This window comes from Corylus avellana, chromosome ca3 (genome assembly GCF_901000735.1).
Source record: "Corylus avellana chromosome ca3, CavTom2PMs-1.0".
In the NCBI taxonomy this organism is placed as follows: domain Eukaryota; kingdom Viridiplantae; phylum Streptophyta; class Magnoliopsida; order Fagales; family Betulaceae; genus Corylus; species Corylus avellana.
In genome coordinates, this window is record NC_081543.1 from 28,556,011 (window position 1) to 28,571,679 (window position 15,669).

General features: G+C 35.6%; 3 protein-coding genes across 4 annotated transcripts; all 3 read left to right on the top strand.

Moving 5' to 3' along the window:
• Positions 1 to 1,159: 1,159 nt before the first annotated feature.
• Positions 1,160 to 1,849, top strand: LOC132176123 (dehydration-responsive element-binding protein 1A-like). Its single transcript, XM_059588251.1, has one exon. The coding sequence runs from the start codon at positions 1,160 to 1,162 to the stop codon at positions 1,847 to 1,849; it is 690 nt and encodes a 229-aa protein (XP_059444234.1).
• A 2,710-nt stretch (positions 1,850 to 4,559) lies between these two features.
• On the top strand, positions 4,560 to 5,240 carry LOC132176094 (dehydration-responsive element-binding protein 1B-like). Its single transcript, XM_059588219.1, has one exon. It carries the CDS (start codon positions 4,571 to 4,573, stop codon positions 5,231 to 5,233), a length of 663 nt encoding a protein of 220 aa, XP_059444202.1. The 5' UTR covers positions 4,560 to 4,570; the 3' UTR covers positions 5,234 to 5,240.
• Positions 5,241 to 11,257: 6,017 nt separating this feature from the next.
• On the top strand, positions 11,258 to 15,201 carry LOC132175642 (uncharacterized). Of its 2 annotated transcripts, XM_059587650.1 has the most exons (4): positions 11,258 to 11,521; positions 11,639 to 12,393; positions 13,664 to 13,781; positions 14,556 to 15,201. In XM_059587650.1, exons 2-4 carry the CDS (start codon positions 11,647 to 11,649, stop codon positions 15,053 to 15,055), a joined length of 1,365 nt encoding a protein of 454 aa, XP_059443633.1. In that variant the 5' UTR covers positions 11,258 to 11,521; positions 11,639 to 11,646; the 3' UTR covers positions 15,056 to 15,201. The 2 variants fall into 2 exon arrangements, with proteins under 2 accessions (XP_059443633.1, XP_059443632.1); XM_059587649.1 differs by having other exon boundaries at positions 11,258 to 12,393.
• Positions 15,202 to 15,669: the final 468 nt, after the last annotated feature.

Sequence of the window (15,669 nt, forward strand, 5' to 3'; positions counted from 1 at the left end):
TTTGTTCTTGGGCTCACGAGTTGCTGCTGTATTTTTCAGATTTTCACTCCCCATATGGAGCTGCATTTCAGGATAAAGAGATTTTGTCTTTTTGGTTGCAACTTCTCTACGCACATCTCTTTTGGTTTTACTCTCTCATTTTGTTCAACACTGCAGCTTCTTTACTTGAGGTATAACTTTTGTGATCATCATGTTCCATGCTACCTCATAAATGATTAACCTTGCTAAAACTTCTACAAATTAAATACGCACTTTCTTGCATTAATATCTCGTTTAAGCCAAAAGTTAGTGATCGGAACAATAATTTAAAATGAAGTATAAAATGCAAGAATTATAGCTGTATTTATCGAGTAATTCTAGAAAGAAAACCCAAGTGCTTCATGTGTCTTCCCGAAATTGATATGAGTTTTAAAATTATCAGTGGTTTATTGATAATGATTTAAAAGTTATATCAATTTTGAAATAACATAGCTAGGTCTTCCTTCTAGCATCACTAATCATGTTGATTAACTCTTGAATCAACCTTTATTAAAAATATAAAGATTGACGAGGACTAACACATCAGTCTAATAAAATAAGAGATGAATATTTGTCATCACTTTTTTTCTTTTTTGACAAATTTATCATTAAATGTGTAAAACCTACATATATATAAGTCTTACTAACTTAATAGTGAATTTACTCATCCCCTTATCTCTGATCTCTTATCTCTTATAAAGATGAACAAGAAATGACAAAAACGTAAAAACCAAGCATTTATCATTAATATTAATATTACTGGATGGAATTATAAACGTGCTATATTGAGCAGGCCACTCACGCCACGTCATAATTAAACACTTTGGTTTAATATGATATGTAAGCTGAAGCTGGAGAAGTCCAAGACAGACACACCAAGTAACAAGCAGTCAAGACTCAAGACCTACTACTTTAAGCATTATAAAAATGATTAAATAAGCAAATAAACAAAAAAAAAAAAAAAATTCTCTGAAACCGTGGGGCTCCTCCAAAGTCCGTGTGTCCGTGTCCAAGCCGGCCGCAGCCATGCGACCAAAATAAATCTTTACACCGAAGCTATAAATTAAGACACTCTCTCACTCACTCTCTTCAGGAAAATCATTTGAAAACACTTGCACTTTGATCAGTTACTCACTCTCAAATGGATATCTTCACCCAATACTCAGACCCCCATCCATTCGGGTCTCCGGCTGTGAACCCGGAGAGCGCTTCTTCCTTGTCCGACGCCGGCACCTCCGCTCGCCGACCCAGTAACCACTCGGACGAAGAAGTTGTGCTGGCTTCCAGCATGCCCAAGAGGCGCGCGGGGAGGAAGAAATTCAAGGAGACAAGGCACCCGGTGTATCGCGGGGTTAGGAAGAGGAACAACAACAAGTGGGTTTCTGAAGTGCGGAAGCCCAATGAGAAGACCAGGATATGGCTTGGGACCTACCCGAGTGCTGAGATGGCAGCGCGGGCGCATGACGTGGCGGCTTTGGCGCTTAGAGGAACCTCTGCTTGTCTTAACTTCGCCGACTCGGCTTGTAGTTTGCGTATGCCGGCTTCAACGGATGCCGGAGAGATAAGGAGGGCTGCGGCGGAGGCTGCGGAGGGCTTCCGACCGAGTCATGATGATGATCAACTTGTTGAGGAGCATTGCGGAGAGATAGTTTTGGATCATCATGATCACCAAGAAAGTGTGATGTATATGGATGAGGAAGCTTTGTTTGACATGCCTGGCTTGCTGGTGAATATGGCTGAAGGGCTTCTTCTTTCTCCTCCTCCCTTTGTAGATAAGGATGACATGGAAAGCAATGCTCATGAAGTTTCTTTATGGAGTTTCTCAGTCTAATCATAGAGTTTGGACAGAGTTCGGAAAAGTTTGCGTAAATAGTGCATACAAAAGTGTGTCTTTCTGTTCATTTTTTCCTGTGTTTTTCACAGGCACAGAGCTCTTAGCTTAGAAAAGATGTAAAAAATCAAATTGAGTTGGGTAGGACCCGTGGGATAGGTTGATATTATTCCTTCTCATCAGTGTATTTTTTCAATTGTCTTACTATTTTTTTTCCTAGGCAAAAAATCATTGTATTATTACAGAAAGATTTTTCGTCATATCCAGTATCTAATTAACACTTCTTTACTAATTACTGTATAGTAACCATATCCAGTATAAGCAAGCTTGGAATGTCAACAAAAAAAAATTTAAAAAAAACCCTATGCTTTTCTCCCAACCTTCCGCTCTCTTCAGTAACCATATCCAGTATCTCCATAGTAAATGGATGAATTTACTATTGAATTTGTAGGATGAGATGAAAATATAAGAAAAATATTAACTTCATTTCTTTTTGCAAATTTATTATTAAATCTGTGAGACCTACATATGGGTCTCATAGATCGCAATCGTAGATTTGTCCATCTCTTGTACGAAGATGGACAAAAAATTGACCAAAGATATAAACCAAACATTTATCCTGTTAATGCCAAAAATAAACTAGTGACTTCGCCCACTTAGTCTTTGATTCGGGATCTCTGCAAAACAACCAAATGTTAGAACGGTGCACGGCAAGGGGAGGGGAGGGGTGAGAGGCAGCAACACCACCTTCTATGCTTATTAAGTCAATAAAAGTATTAATGAGAGAATGAAAATTTGGGGGTTGGGCATGAGAGCATATATACATGTGCCTTTCCTTTGGTCAATCTTATATTAACGTGGTCTTAGCTTGATTGGATGCTTGGATAAGGCAAATACTGCTAATTTAGGGGGTGTTTGGCAAATGGGATGGCCTAAATGCTGTAGTTGATGTAGATTGATGTGAAAAAAAGTAAGAATGTTTTGTATAAAAAAAATGAAAAAGTGGTATGGAAAAGTGAAAAAGTTTTGTTTTGTAGTGATTTTTTTATTTGAATAATAATAAAAAGTGAATGATTTGATATTAAAAGTGAAAAAGTTAGAATGTTTTGATGTTGATTTTTTTGAGAAACGGTGATGAACAGTGTTTGGGCCAACCCTATCCCCTAATAATTAAGTCTTTTGACGATGGTGTGGTTTCATTTAGTTAAGGATATCTGGATATCTTCCTTACGGGTCTTTAACTAATACTTTGATAGGAAAAGTGATTTGCTCAAACCTTGACTTCTTTAAATCACTCCTCATTTAAAATTAAAAATTTCACGTGTTAGGTCTTTAACTAATACTTTGATAGGAAAAGTGATTTGCTCAAACCTTGACTTCTTTAAATCACCCCTCATTTAAAATTAAAAATTTCACGTGTTGGGCCTTTAATATTTTGATAGGAAAAGTGATTTGCTCAAACCTTGACTTCTTTAAATCACCCCTCATTTAAAATTAAAAATTTCACGTGTTGGGCCTCATCTATTAAAATAGAGTTAGAGCCCACACATGAGGAAGAGTGTTAAAGTGTTGATTAAATGATTAAATTTACTTCTTCTTATAAGCTTAAATTTTTAGGATAATTGATAATTTAACACTTAGGACACCAAAAAAAAAAAAACTCCAAAAAAAAAACCTAACATTTCCCTTTTAAAAATAATCTTCAAATCTTATGTTTGATTCACAATCCTCTTAAGCTTCTCCTCCCCTTTTAGCCTACCTCAGTAGGTACACGTACTGCATGGTTACTTAGGTCAATCTAGCTGTCATCAGCCATTTTCTTGAGGTAAAGCTACTGCGAGGACCCCTCCATCAAACCCATTCCAAATTCCCTCCAAAGCCAATATCTTAGCCAGCTTCCCATCTTAATATCCACGTGGATCAAGCAGAAAATTCTTTCTAGAAAGCCCACGTGATCCATGAGAATGCGTGTGCGAAACCTCGTACACAACCTGATATTTGGTTTAACTTTCAAGTGTCAACAGTAGTATCTGGTGTGAACAAGAGCAGATTAGCCTTCCCTTCACTTTCAAGCTTGTAAACAGTATCTAATTTGGTGCATGCATGAAAAGACTAATAAATTCAAGAGCTTGACAATTCACATAATTATCTGAGGGTGGAGCCATAAAATTACAAAAAAAATACAAGATTATTGACCCTTAATTTTTTTTCCTTCTTCTTTTAACAAAGGTAAGAAAACTTTTGAAAATTAACTTGACTTTAATTACCCAAGTCATACATTTTTTTCTCGATCAGGTTATAACATTCATCTAATTCACATACTATTAGACCAGTAAAATAAGAATTGTGTATTTAAAATTACTGGACGAAATTAAAAACGTGCTATTTAGAGCAGGCAAGTCACGCCACGTCATAAACACTTGGTTTACTAAGATATGCCAGCTGGAGGAGGAGAAGTCCAAGACAGACACACCAAGGAACAAGCAGTCAAAACCTAGGACTCTAAGTCTTTTAATTAAGCATTATAAAAATACACAATTCCATGACACGGATTATCCGTGTCTAAGCCGCAGCCTCCAGAATACCGTTTACGGTTTACACTTACACCGAGGCCATAAAGGACGACTCTCTGTCTCGCTCACTCCCTTGCCTTCTTCAGGACCAACAAAATCAAAATCACTTGAAAACAATTGCCCTTTCAGTTACGCAACTCACTCTCAAATGGATATCTTCACCCGATACTCAGACCCTCATCCATTCGGGTGTCCGACTGAGAACCCGGAGAGCGCTTCTTCCTTGTCCGACGCCGGCCACCACTCGGACGAAGAAGTTTTACTGGCTTCCAGCAAGCCCAAGAGGCGCGCGGGGAGGAAGAAATTCAAGGAGACGAGGCACCCTGTGTATCGCGGGGTTAGGAGGAGGAACAACAACAAGTGGGTTTCCGAAATGCGGAAGCCCAATGAGAAGACAAGGATATGGCTTGGGACCTACCCGAGTGCTGAGATGGCAGCGCGGGCGCATGACGTGGCGGCTTTGGCGCTTAGAGGAACCTCTGCTTGTCTCAACTTCGCCGACTCGGCTTGGAGTTGTCGCGTGCCGGCTTCGACGGACGCCGGGGAGATTAGGAGGGCTGCAGCGGAGGCGGCGGAGGGCTTCCGGCCGAGTCATGATGATCAGTTGGTTGAGAAGGATTGCGGAGAGAGAGTTTTGGATGATGATCATCAGCAAGAAAGTGTGATGTATATGGATGAGGAGGCTGTGTTTGACATGCCTGGATTGCTGGTGAATATGGCGGAAGGGCTGCTTCTATCTCCTCCTCAGTACTGTTTAGAGGATGACATGGAAAGGAATGTTGAAGTTTCTTTATGGAGTTTCTCAATCTAACAATAGAGTTGGGACAGATTTCTAGAGTTGTAGCAAAAGGCTAGAAAAAAGTTTCCATATATAGGCAAAAAAAAATCATTGTATTATTAGAAATTGTCTTAACTTTCTACTATTTACGGTACAGTCACCTTATCCATTATCCTGTTAGTCCTTGCTGGCTTTTTAACCTCTGTCTTTTGCTACCTACAAATTAATGTTTGACATAACCCACGAGATCCACCAAATTTTGACACAAAATTAAGAGGTTAAGATTTGGTGTAATACATTTGAATTAGAACGGGTCAATTTAATTAGACATGATTCATAAACGAGTCAAATTAGCATTTCTCTTATTACATTTTTAATTATGGTTATGAGTATTGACTATTAAATTTATTTCATCATGAATCTAGTTTTTTTTTTTTTTTTTAATTGAATAAAGAATGTGTTATAAGGAATGATCATTTTCACTCTTAATTCAAAATGAAGAAGAAGTGGACGATCTTAAAAACGAAAAAGGGGTGGTTCCCCAACAATAGATCAAAAACAAATTAAAACAGTGCAAAAATATTACAAATTGTAAGAAATGTGTCAAACAAATGACTCAATCCTCTCAATGGATCGCGCAAGACCATTACAGAAGCAAAAATGACACTGATGAAGGCAAGCCTATCTTAACCTCCACTTAAAAGCAGCGACAACCACTGAGAAGAGGCTGAGGTGGTAGAAGCACTGTTCGAGTCCGAGTTCATGACGGTTGAAGAAAAAGGCATCAACACCAAATCAGTTATAAAAGTCTCCACTAAATGTTCAAATCAATATAAATTAGGGAGACAATAAATAAAATAGTTTTGAATGTGTGTTTGATCGAGATAATTTATGTTTATTATAAATAAAACAAATTTAATCAAGTCATGTTCGTTACAACTCGATACAATATAATTATAAATAATTATTATATATGTCACCCATCTAGTTAAACAAGTCGTACAAGCGATACGGACACATGCGAGTGAGAGTGAATTGAACTGCAAAATATTAGTGATTGGACAAATAAATATTGCAATAAACAATTACGTACCCCTATTATCCTACAAATATAATTGAACTTTCTTCTTCTTCTTTCTTTTTTGGCAAAGTTAATTATTATGTCCAACATAAAGCAAACCTATTCAACATGATCACTTCTTTGATGATCGTGTGACACGTTGACAACCTAAATCTTTTTAAGATTTGCAAGATCTTCATAGGGACAAACAGAGATTAAATAGGGTTATGAAACCCGAGACTTTTTCCGACAAAGTGTTTGAATTCAGCCTTTTGATCGTGTCCATAGCGTAGGGTTTTCGTGTTTGTCAGAGCTTAATTGATCAATTTTGATAATTAATTAATTAATTAATTCTCAAGTGCCAAAGCCACAATTTTATTAAAATATTAATTAAATCCTTGTGTCAACATAAATAATTTAATTTAATCTTTTTTTTTAAAAAAAAAAATAGGTAAAGTGTACTTAACTCTCTTAAATTATCGTTCAATGACAATTTACCTCACAAACTATCAATTGTGACAATTTATCAAAACAATGACAATGTACCCCTAATTTTAACAAAATGACAAAATTACTCTTACTAAATTTTAAAGGTATTTTTATCTTATAAAAATTTTATAGGGGTAATTTTGTCATTTTTTAGCATTGAAGGGTATATTATCATTATTTTGGTAGTTTTGGAGGTAAATTGTCGTAATTGATAGTTTTAGAGACAGATTATCATTAGAATGGTAGTTTGAGGGTTAAGTGGATTTTATCTTTACACTTTTGAAACAATAATAAGTAATTTAGCAGTAATATCAGATTTTTACTAATTTTATAGCATATAAATCAATATAGATGCTCAAAATGACGTATCAAAATTATTATATTTTTATGACAATTTTACATTAGAGTTCTTAAAACGATAATTGATCATTAATTAAGTCGAATAATGATATAGTAAAATACTCGCAAAAAAAAAAAACAAAAAATCAATAACCTCATGGCTGCATGTCCTCTTCATATATAAATTAGGCGACCCACTTGGGGTCTCCACGTCTACTAAATGACCAAACATATAGCACCATCAACGGGTTCGGTGAAAGTTTGATAGGAATGCGTTGGGATGAAGGGTATATTTTATTAAAATTGAATTTTAAAAAACGTAATTAAGTATTTAGTAAAATTGTAATTTTATTTTTTATATGGCAGTTTAAAATTTAGGGATAAATGTAAAATTGGTTTGTATGGTTGGCTTAAATTACAAATTATTCTTTATGGTATAAAAAAATAATTTATAAGTTATTATAATTGGCCTAAATTACAAATCACTCCATGTGGTATAAAAAATTATTTATAAGTCCTTAGGATATGTCAAAATAACAGTTTACTCCTTAAAATCAATTTCTATATATTAAGTAACTTAACAGATTGCGTTACTTTATCACTTCATATTCAATTAAAAACATGACATGTGTTATTATTAATTTTTTTTCTTTGAAAAATGATAATTAGGACTTTTCACATCATTTTAAGATGCGAGCAAAGATTATAGACAAATGCTACAGTACAATAAAAAAACCTTTTTTGGCCCTTACAAGTTCTAGGTGGCAAGAGGCTATAGGCCCCATCCATAGTTGCTGTGACCCCACCCATTGATGGTCCTATGGCCTCTTGCCACTTAAGACTTTTATGGAAGAAAAAAAATGATCTTTTTATTGCACTATAGCATATCTCAAGATTATATATCAGCACTCACTGCACGTCACGCTGCTACAATAAAAGTTGGTTCTAGAATCATGTATGACCATCACATGAGATTTATTATTTTGAAAAAAATTTGAAAAATATGTCACAAACTCATAAGACAGTGATATAACATTTATAAACCAACTTAGAAGAACAAAAATTATAAAGTATAATATTTCTCTGTGTTATACATTTTAAATTTGATTGTTAACCAATAGTTTACAAAGATCCGGGCGGAGCCATGTTCAAGTGGTGATGTGTGGGGGGTAGCTCAGTGCAACCCCCACCCAACAAAAGAATTTACAAATATGGTATGTGCAAATTCTTACATAAGTCAAAGGCATACCTTTGTTGACTGATGTCATGTCACTGCTCCTAACCATCACATGGCCGGGAGATAGTAATTGCAACCACCAGATTTCACTCATGAGAGATGGTTGTGACCGCTCCAATTAACTCGAGGGTGATTGCAACCACTACTCCAAGTGTGCAAAATTCTTTTGATAATTAACTGATGTGCATGGCACTGTCACACATGAGCCCATAATTCGCCATACATAAAATTGTAAGTTAGGCAAGCATTTTTCTTAAAAATAAAATAAAGAGATTCCCATTCCAATCGATTCGGACTTGGGTTTAGATTTCAAATCTTTGGTTAATTAATTTTAAGATCCATAGTTCATATATATAATCGAATTTGAGCTTGGACTGCACTGAATCCCCCTTTCTGTAATGTGTTGTTTTTGCTCTTCCCAGTTAATGGTAACTCCATCCAACAATGTGGTGATGATCATGATGACGTGGTGCTAGCAATATCAATGGCTGCTTACTACCAGGCATGTGCACTGCAATGCAATGACCCACTTGTAAGTGGTCCTTTGTTATGGGCTACAATCCCTTTCATCAAACCCTGTATATTTACTACACTGCACTTCAAACATAGAATTAATGTCTTACAACTTGGAGTCCAGTACGATAAATATTATAACACTCCCTCTCAAACAAAAAAAATTATCAATCTTCACACGTGCATATATACATAACACTTTTCTCTTCACATGTGAAAAGAAACGCGCTTTCGTGTTACACTCGCTTTCAAACGGAAGCTAGCTTTTATTAATCTCCACGTGTGTTATTATCTCCTTATCATCATGCGTGAGTCCATCATGACATAGCTACACTCCTTAAACGGAAGCTTTTATCAATCTCATCCGTATGTGTACACTGAACAATCTTCATCTTGCATGTGACTCCATAATAACATTAATTGCTACACTCCCCTGGCCTCCCAACATAATCTCCACATGCGAGCTAGCCTTGATGGTTCCATAGAACGATTCAAGGCTTGTTTGGTAGCATTGAGACTTTTAGTCTAATTATTAAGCCATCTATAATTCATGTAACTCTTACACTTGTTGTCCATTTTGATTGGCATCTTAGACAATTGGATGTTCTTAAAAGATAGGGTGTTTATGAAACTTACAGTCCCCTAATTTTATTGATCCTCAGTTCCCCAATCATGTTTGCAACTTATGAAAAAAACAATTTATGGACTTAAACAAGCATTCCGAGTATGGTTTAATCGTCTTTCTCAATTACTAATCAATCTCAATTTATCATAATCTTATGTGGATTATTCTTTGTTCACCTATCATCAATCAAATGTGAAGATTCTTATCCTAATCTATGTGGATGTTATATTATATATTATCACTGGCAGTAGCCTTAATTTCATTTGTTCTTCGGTTGATTGATTGCTTGAAACAGGATTTTGCAATATATATATATATATAAAAAAATAAAAAAAAAATAAAATAAAATAAAAAAACTTGGGACCATTGAACTATGTATATCGTGATCACTCCGGTCTTTATCTTTCTCACACCAATGTATATCGTGATCACTCCGGTCTCTATCTTTCTCACACCAATTAAAATACGTCGTTCCAAGATCGTAATCACTCTGCAGGTCACAACACCAATTGCATCATTTTAAATTGTTTAAACTCGTAGGTGATCCTCTCCCAAATCTCATTCCCCGGAAGAGAGCCCTTTCTATCGAGGCGTGAGGGCAGCCTTCAATAGAAATTTAACATATCAAGTAAAAACATCAAATATAATGGAGATAAAATATTGTATCTTTAATTCAAATTAGTCTTGTTGACTTTTTCATTTGTTCTAACTCATCACCTACTTCCGAGCCTTCAACATTGGAGTCTCCAAAACCAACCAAGACAGTGACTCTAATAGTTTTATGGTTATTTTGTCGAGAAAATGAAAATTATTTTGTGTAAATGGTTATATTGTTTTTTAGTGTTTTAAGTTAAGGTGTCTGCTTCTTATTCGAGGGTGCAAAATACCCAGTTTACACCCGACCAGTTGAAGTTATTCTCTTCTCGTTTCATTTTTCCTGTATTTATTTGGTTGTTAAGAAAACTGAGAAAAATAATTGGAAAAGAGAGTTTGTTTCGTGTTGTAGTTGATCATTTTCTTTACCTTTATTTGGTTGTTGAGAAATTAATTAAAAAAAAAAAGTCAACCAAAATGTATCAAACTGGTCGATTGACGTGATGGTTTTCTAAATAGGCCAACCAAAAATTTGAACAAACTGACCGATCAATTAACCAGCTGCATTGCATTGTAATTAATTTGTTAGCAGTAGGTTCAATGTAGGCCCGTTATCACTTACCATCCCACCCAATTTTTTAATTAAAATAAAAATGAACTATTTTATGATCTAAAATTTTAAATGACGTAACATCATTATTTATATGAAACCTATCTCTTAAAGACTAATGTTACATATTTATTACAATGTTATTAGAATGTCATATTTATAACCATAAAAATTAATCTTTACTTCTTTTACTTCTATTTTTAAAATAATGATTTAATAATTAATTTTTTCTATGCTCTTATATATATATATATATATATATAAAAAGGATTAGTCACTCCTAAATCTAGCGAAGAAGGTAATTAATTAGGAGGCATGTATATCTGATGCCAACATAAAGGACATGCACACGTGCCCAAGTGCGTGAACTGTGGACAGTCTGCATGGACGATATGAGAAATTGCAACACCCCAGCATTAAAGGAAGGTCAACTACTGGTCTCACACCAGTCCAAAACCAATAAAAATTAAATAAAATAACTACATCGTAATAAATTTTACTTGTAATTTTATAACTCAATGCCCACTAAAATTCAAACTACTAATATGAAAAAAACCGAACTTTATGATTCAAAAATCATCCTCAAGAAGCACCCCACTTTCTTCTTCTGTTTATTCCTCTCCCAACTGCTTCACTCTGATATCTAATATCTTCCTTCTTCCTCAATGGGTTAATTTTTCCCCTTCACCTTGAGATCTCCACCCCAGAACCTACCTCTCTCTTTCCCTCCCCCTCTTCTCTTCTCTTCTCTTCTCTTCTCTCACCTTTAAATCACACCCTTTTACTCTCTCTCTCTCTCTCTCTCAGTGGGTTTTCTGAAAAAGGCACTGGCCAGGCTTTCTCAGTCTCAGAAGGTGAATTTATGGAGCCTCTGTGACTGCTTTACTCATCAGCACACTGTATTACACTTTATATATACACCGCAGCTTTTTTCGCTTTATCTCCGTCTCTCAACTTTTTTCATTGACCAGTTAAACCAATGGCTTCGATCACTCCCTCTGATGATCAGTCGACGCTGATCAGAAAGCCCGTCATGATTCAACGGAGGCCGTTGATGCTCAAGGATTATCTCCGGGACGATTTCCTCAGCTCCTGCTCATCCAACGGCTTCAAATCGTTTCCCCGGCGACAGTGCTGCAGCACCCTTCGATACCTCCTGGAGTTCGATCTCAAAGCGAGATGCTCACTAACGACCGGCGCCAAACGGCATCGTTTTCTCCGCCGAACCCGTTCGAAGGCGGTTGCTTCCACTACAATCTCGGCCTTGCACAGAGCTTCGCAGGCTGTGATCAACGCCGTCAAGAAACAACTCCCATTTCATGAATCCGTTAAGTCTCCGTCAACGCCCGCACGAAACGGACCTCTGAAAGGGCTTCTACCTCGAAGCCTTTCGCGGAAGCTCTTTTCCAGAAAGAGCTCTTGGAGGAAAGCCGAAAACAAAGATAGCGATATCGGACGGTGTACATTGTGCCGCGAGATTCCCAACGAGCGAGACAAACCGTCCGATTCAACGAGCACCAGCAGCCACAGCGACAGTTGGGCCGAGAGCGAGTTTTTTACTTCGGAGATTTTACGGTCCTCCAGCGGTAACTCCGTGAGCTCGAGCGAAAACGACGTCGTGGAAGGTAAAACGGATTTACCGGACAAGAAGGTAGTAGGCCAAACAGTCGGCGACGATTCCATCTTAGCGGCAACCACCTCCACCTACTCCGGAGCTAACATAAAGGTAAGAGCTTTTTTTTTTTTATTCAGTACTTTTCGTATTTTTGTCTGCTGTTGAGCCTGCCTTCTCTGATTGGTTAGTTTTTTCTACAAAATTGTAAAATTACTCAAATTACGTGCAATTTGATTTGAACTGCCCTACAATTATTTGATATTGCGTGTGCGCGCGGAGGACTACACGTAGGTGGGACTAGGGAAGGACGTGATAGGAATTTTGAAAATTATTGGTCAGCGGGAAGAGAGAATTAACAGCTGGTGATGGGGTTGCATGACTTTCACGGTTTCACGTGTGGGGTATATCTAGGGAAAAGGATACGGTACGACTGGGATCTATGGAATTAAATACCGTCGAGTGTTACGAGGCCTACGATCCCACTACGTGTTGTCTATTTGCGGGATCCACGGCGTTTAAACTCGCAAGGACTAATATTATCGCACAGAGAAGCATGCAATTGCTGGGAACACTGATTGGGGTTTTGGTAGGGTAGTTTTGGGTTTTTGTTCTTATTTTCCAACTGTCGGTGACCAAACAAGTTGTTGACCTTTAATTAATTTGCTTGTCGTACAAAATAATATATGGGGCTCATTGTCATTGGTGGGCTTGCTGTTTTGGGCATATATAACTGTTTTTAACAGTAATTTTTAGCATACAGCATGCTTAACAGTAAGCCACGCTGGTGTTAAAATATTATTTTATTTATTATTTAAAAATTATTTTATAATATTTTAATACCAGCGTGCTTACTGTTTAAGCACGTCAGTGTGTTAAAAATCACTACTCAAGGACTATTTACATGATTAAGTTTATAATTTTTTATTTATCAAAGTTTTAAAATAATTAATAATTCAATATAATATCAGAATTAACATCTTCATCTCTTTTAAATTAAATAATTTAATTTACAATATCAATCTCTTATTAGTTAACAGTTCTCGGTTTTATTTAGGCGAATTAATTACTATTTGTACATGCATATTTTAAATTGGGTTAACTAAGATTTGGGGTGTATTTATTTACTTAATGGACAGGTGACATAGTTGTAGGGTTGACTATGTCAAATTAATAATTTATTGCTAGAGACCGACTAGAGTGTTTGGAGGTGCCCGCCCCATCTGATGATAGTGTATGTGACACTTATTTTTATATAATATAAACGGTCACATGAATTTATAAGAAAATTATAATAAAAGTTTTATAATACCCCGAGCATTTTTCTTGCAGGGCCTATTTTTGTGTCAATTTTTAAGTTCATTAACATCGTAAATCATAACAGGAGTGGCCAAATGAAGAGGAGAAGGAACAACTCAGTCCAGTGTCGGTGCTGGATTGCCCATTTGAAGATGATGAAGATATTAGCTCGCCTTTCCACAGTAAACTTGCCCACATAGAAGGTATTTATATATATATGTCCCTCCATACTTGAGTGTGTGACATGAATTAATACAAGTAGACATTTCAAATTTTCAAAATAAATTATATTTTCAATACTTGTCAAAATAATTAATTTAAAGAGTAGTGTTATTTAACATACTGATATATATGACTGTCATATAATTGAGATAATATAATAGTGAAAATTAATCTTTTTTTTTTTTTTTTTTTTTTACAAGTGTTAATTTAATTGCTAATTAATTTTTGCTGTCACATCATTAAGTTGTATGGAAGTAGTATTACTCTTTTTATTTTTATTTTTTGAAGACAGTTGTATTACTCTAATTCCTAATTTAAATGGTTAAGTCCATAATTTTCTATCACTAAATTTATAGTTTACCCCCTATCTCAATTAAATAGGAAAGTATTAGAGTATTAATTTAAAGAGTAATGCGAGAAATGATTTCCGTCAATATTTTGCTCATATTTTTTTTATATCATCTTACAAATCAACCATTAGATTTGTAGATTTATGTAGACTCCACAAATATAATTATTGATCTATTAAATTTATAAGAGAATATTAGCAAATTATTAACACAAATTATTTCTTTTTTAAATTTTTTTTTTTTTTTTTAACAAGAACTTATTCGAATGTTGGTTGAGACTACCACATCATTATTATGAGATAAAAATATGGTTTATATTTTTGTGAAGAATCGATGTTCAAAGTTAAAACTCAGAACTTTTGTTGAGCTGATATTCTGACAGAAATGTGATATGTGGATGGGCAGGCACGAAGAAAAAGCTTCTACATAAGATCCTGCGGTTTGAGTGTCTCGGTCAGCTAGAGCCAGTGGAATTAGAAAAACGCATTGCACTGTCTGAGCTCAACCATGAAGCTCCTCCTCAATCCCCCATGCAACCGTGTTCAGAGCAGAAGAAGGCTCAAGAATTCCTTGACCTCGTCAAAACAAAAAGCTCACCACATGGTACTAAATTCAGTAGTGCAGAAAACATGTTGTTAGATTTCTTTAGAGAGAGGGTTGATCAAGACGATGGATTTGAGCTTCATGAGTTATTGAAGGCGGCAGAAGATTGGCTTAGTGGGAATTCTGATCAAGAACTGTTGCTGAGATGGGAGTTTCAGGATTCAAGAAAAGTATATCTCAGGGACATGGAGAAGGGTGGGAAGTGGAGGATCTTGGTTGAAGATAAAGAAGAGGTGGCATTGGATATAGAGGTTGAAGTTTGGACTTCTTTGCTTAATGACCTGTTGGATGACCTCTTTTGATGATCTTAGAATTAGACGACTGCTTTTTTGGGTTTAGGATTTGAGACACAGATCCATTTTCAGTAATTTTGTTACTCAGGTCGCTAGCAATTCGTACAATAAATACAAGAAAGATGTGTCTGAACATATTCAAACAAATGAGTTTGATAAAAGCTCTCGCATTTATTGCCAAAATTACTAATAATTTAGATAACAAATTGCTAAAAATCTAACTCTGATAGGCACTTCGAATTAGTTCTTTGTTTCTTCCTTCTTCTTTTTTTGACCTTTTTTACTAGGGAGAAAGTTGGTGGACATTTTCAGATGCTAGGGACTTCTGTATTTTTATCTCAACTTCCTTTTCCCAAACTGAATATTCTTCTGATTTCCAAAGCCATGGTTATGCACATCTTCATGGCTCAGGAAGTCCAAATTCCAAGAATCCAAGCCCTAGTTAAATGATTAAGTCAATTCAATTTAAATTTTTGGGGATAATTAATAATTTAATATAATATTAAAAAAAAAAAGTTATGAGTTCAAACCTTGAATTTATAATTTACTCTCAATTTCTCATTTCAGTTAACTGCTTCACGTATTGAGTTTTTTATTTTTTTTGACATGTCCACACAAGGGAA

Coding starts and splice junctions, on each gene's coding strand:
- LOC132176094 (XM_059588219.1), top strand. CDS start 4,571: ATGGATATCTTCACCCGATACTCAGACCCTCATCCATTCGGGTGTCCG.
- LOC132175642 (XM_059587649.1), top strand. CDS start 11,647: ATGGCTTCGATCACTCCCTCTGATGATCAGTCGACGCTGATCAGAAAG. Junction 12,394..13,663: donor ACTCCGGAGCTAACATAAAG/GTAAGAGCTTTT, acceptor AAATCATAACAG/GAGTGGCCAAATGAAGAGGA. Junction 13,782..14,555: donor TAAACTTGCCCACATAGAAG/GTATTTATATAT, acceptor GTGGATGGGCAG/GCACGAAGAAAAAGCTTCTA.
- LOC132176123 (XM_059588251.1), top strand. CDS start 1,160: ATGGATATCTTCACCCAATACTCAGACCCCCATCCATTCGGGTCTCCG.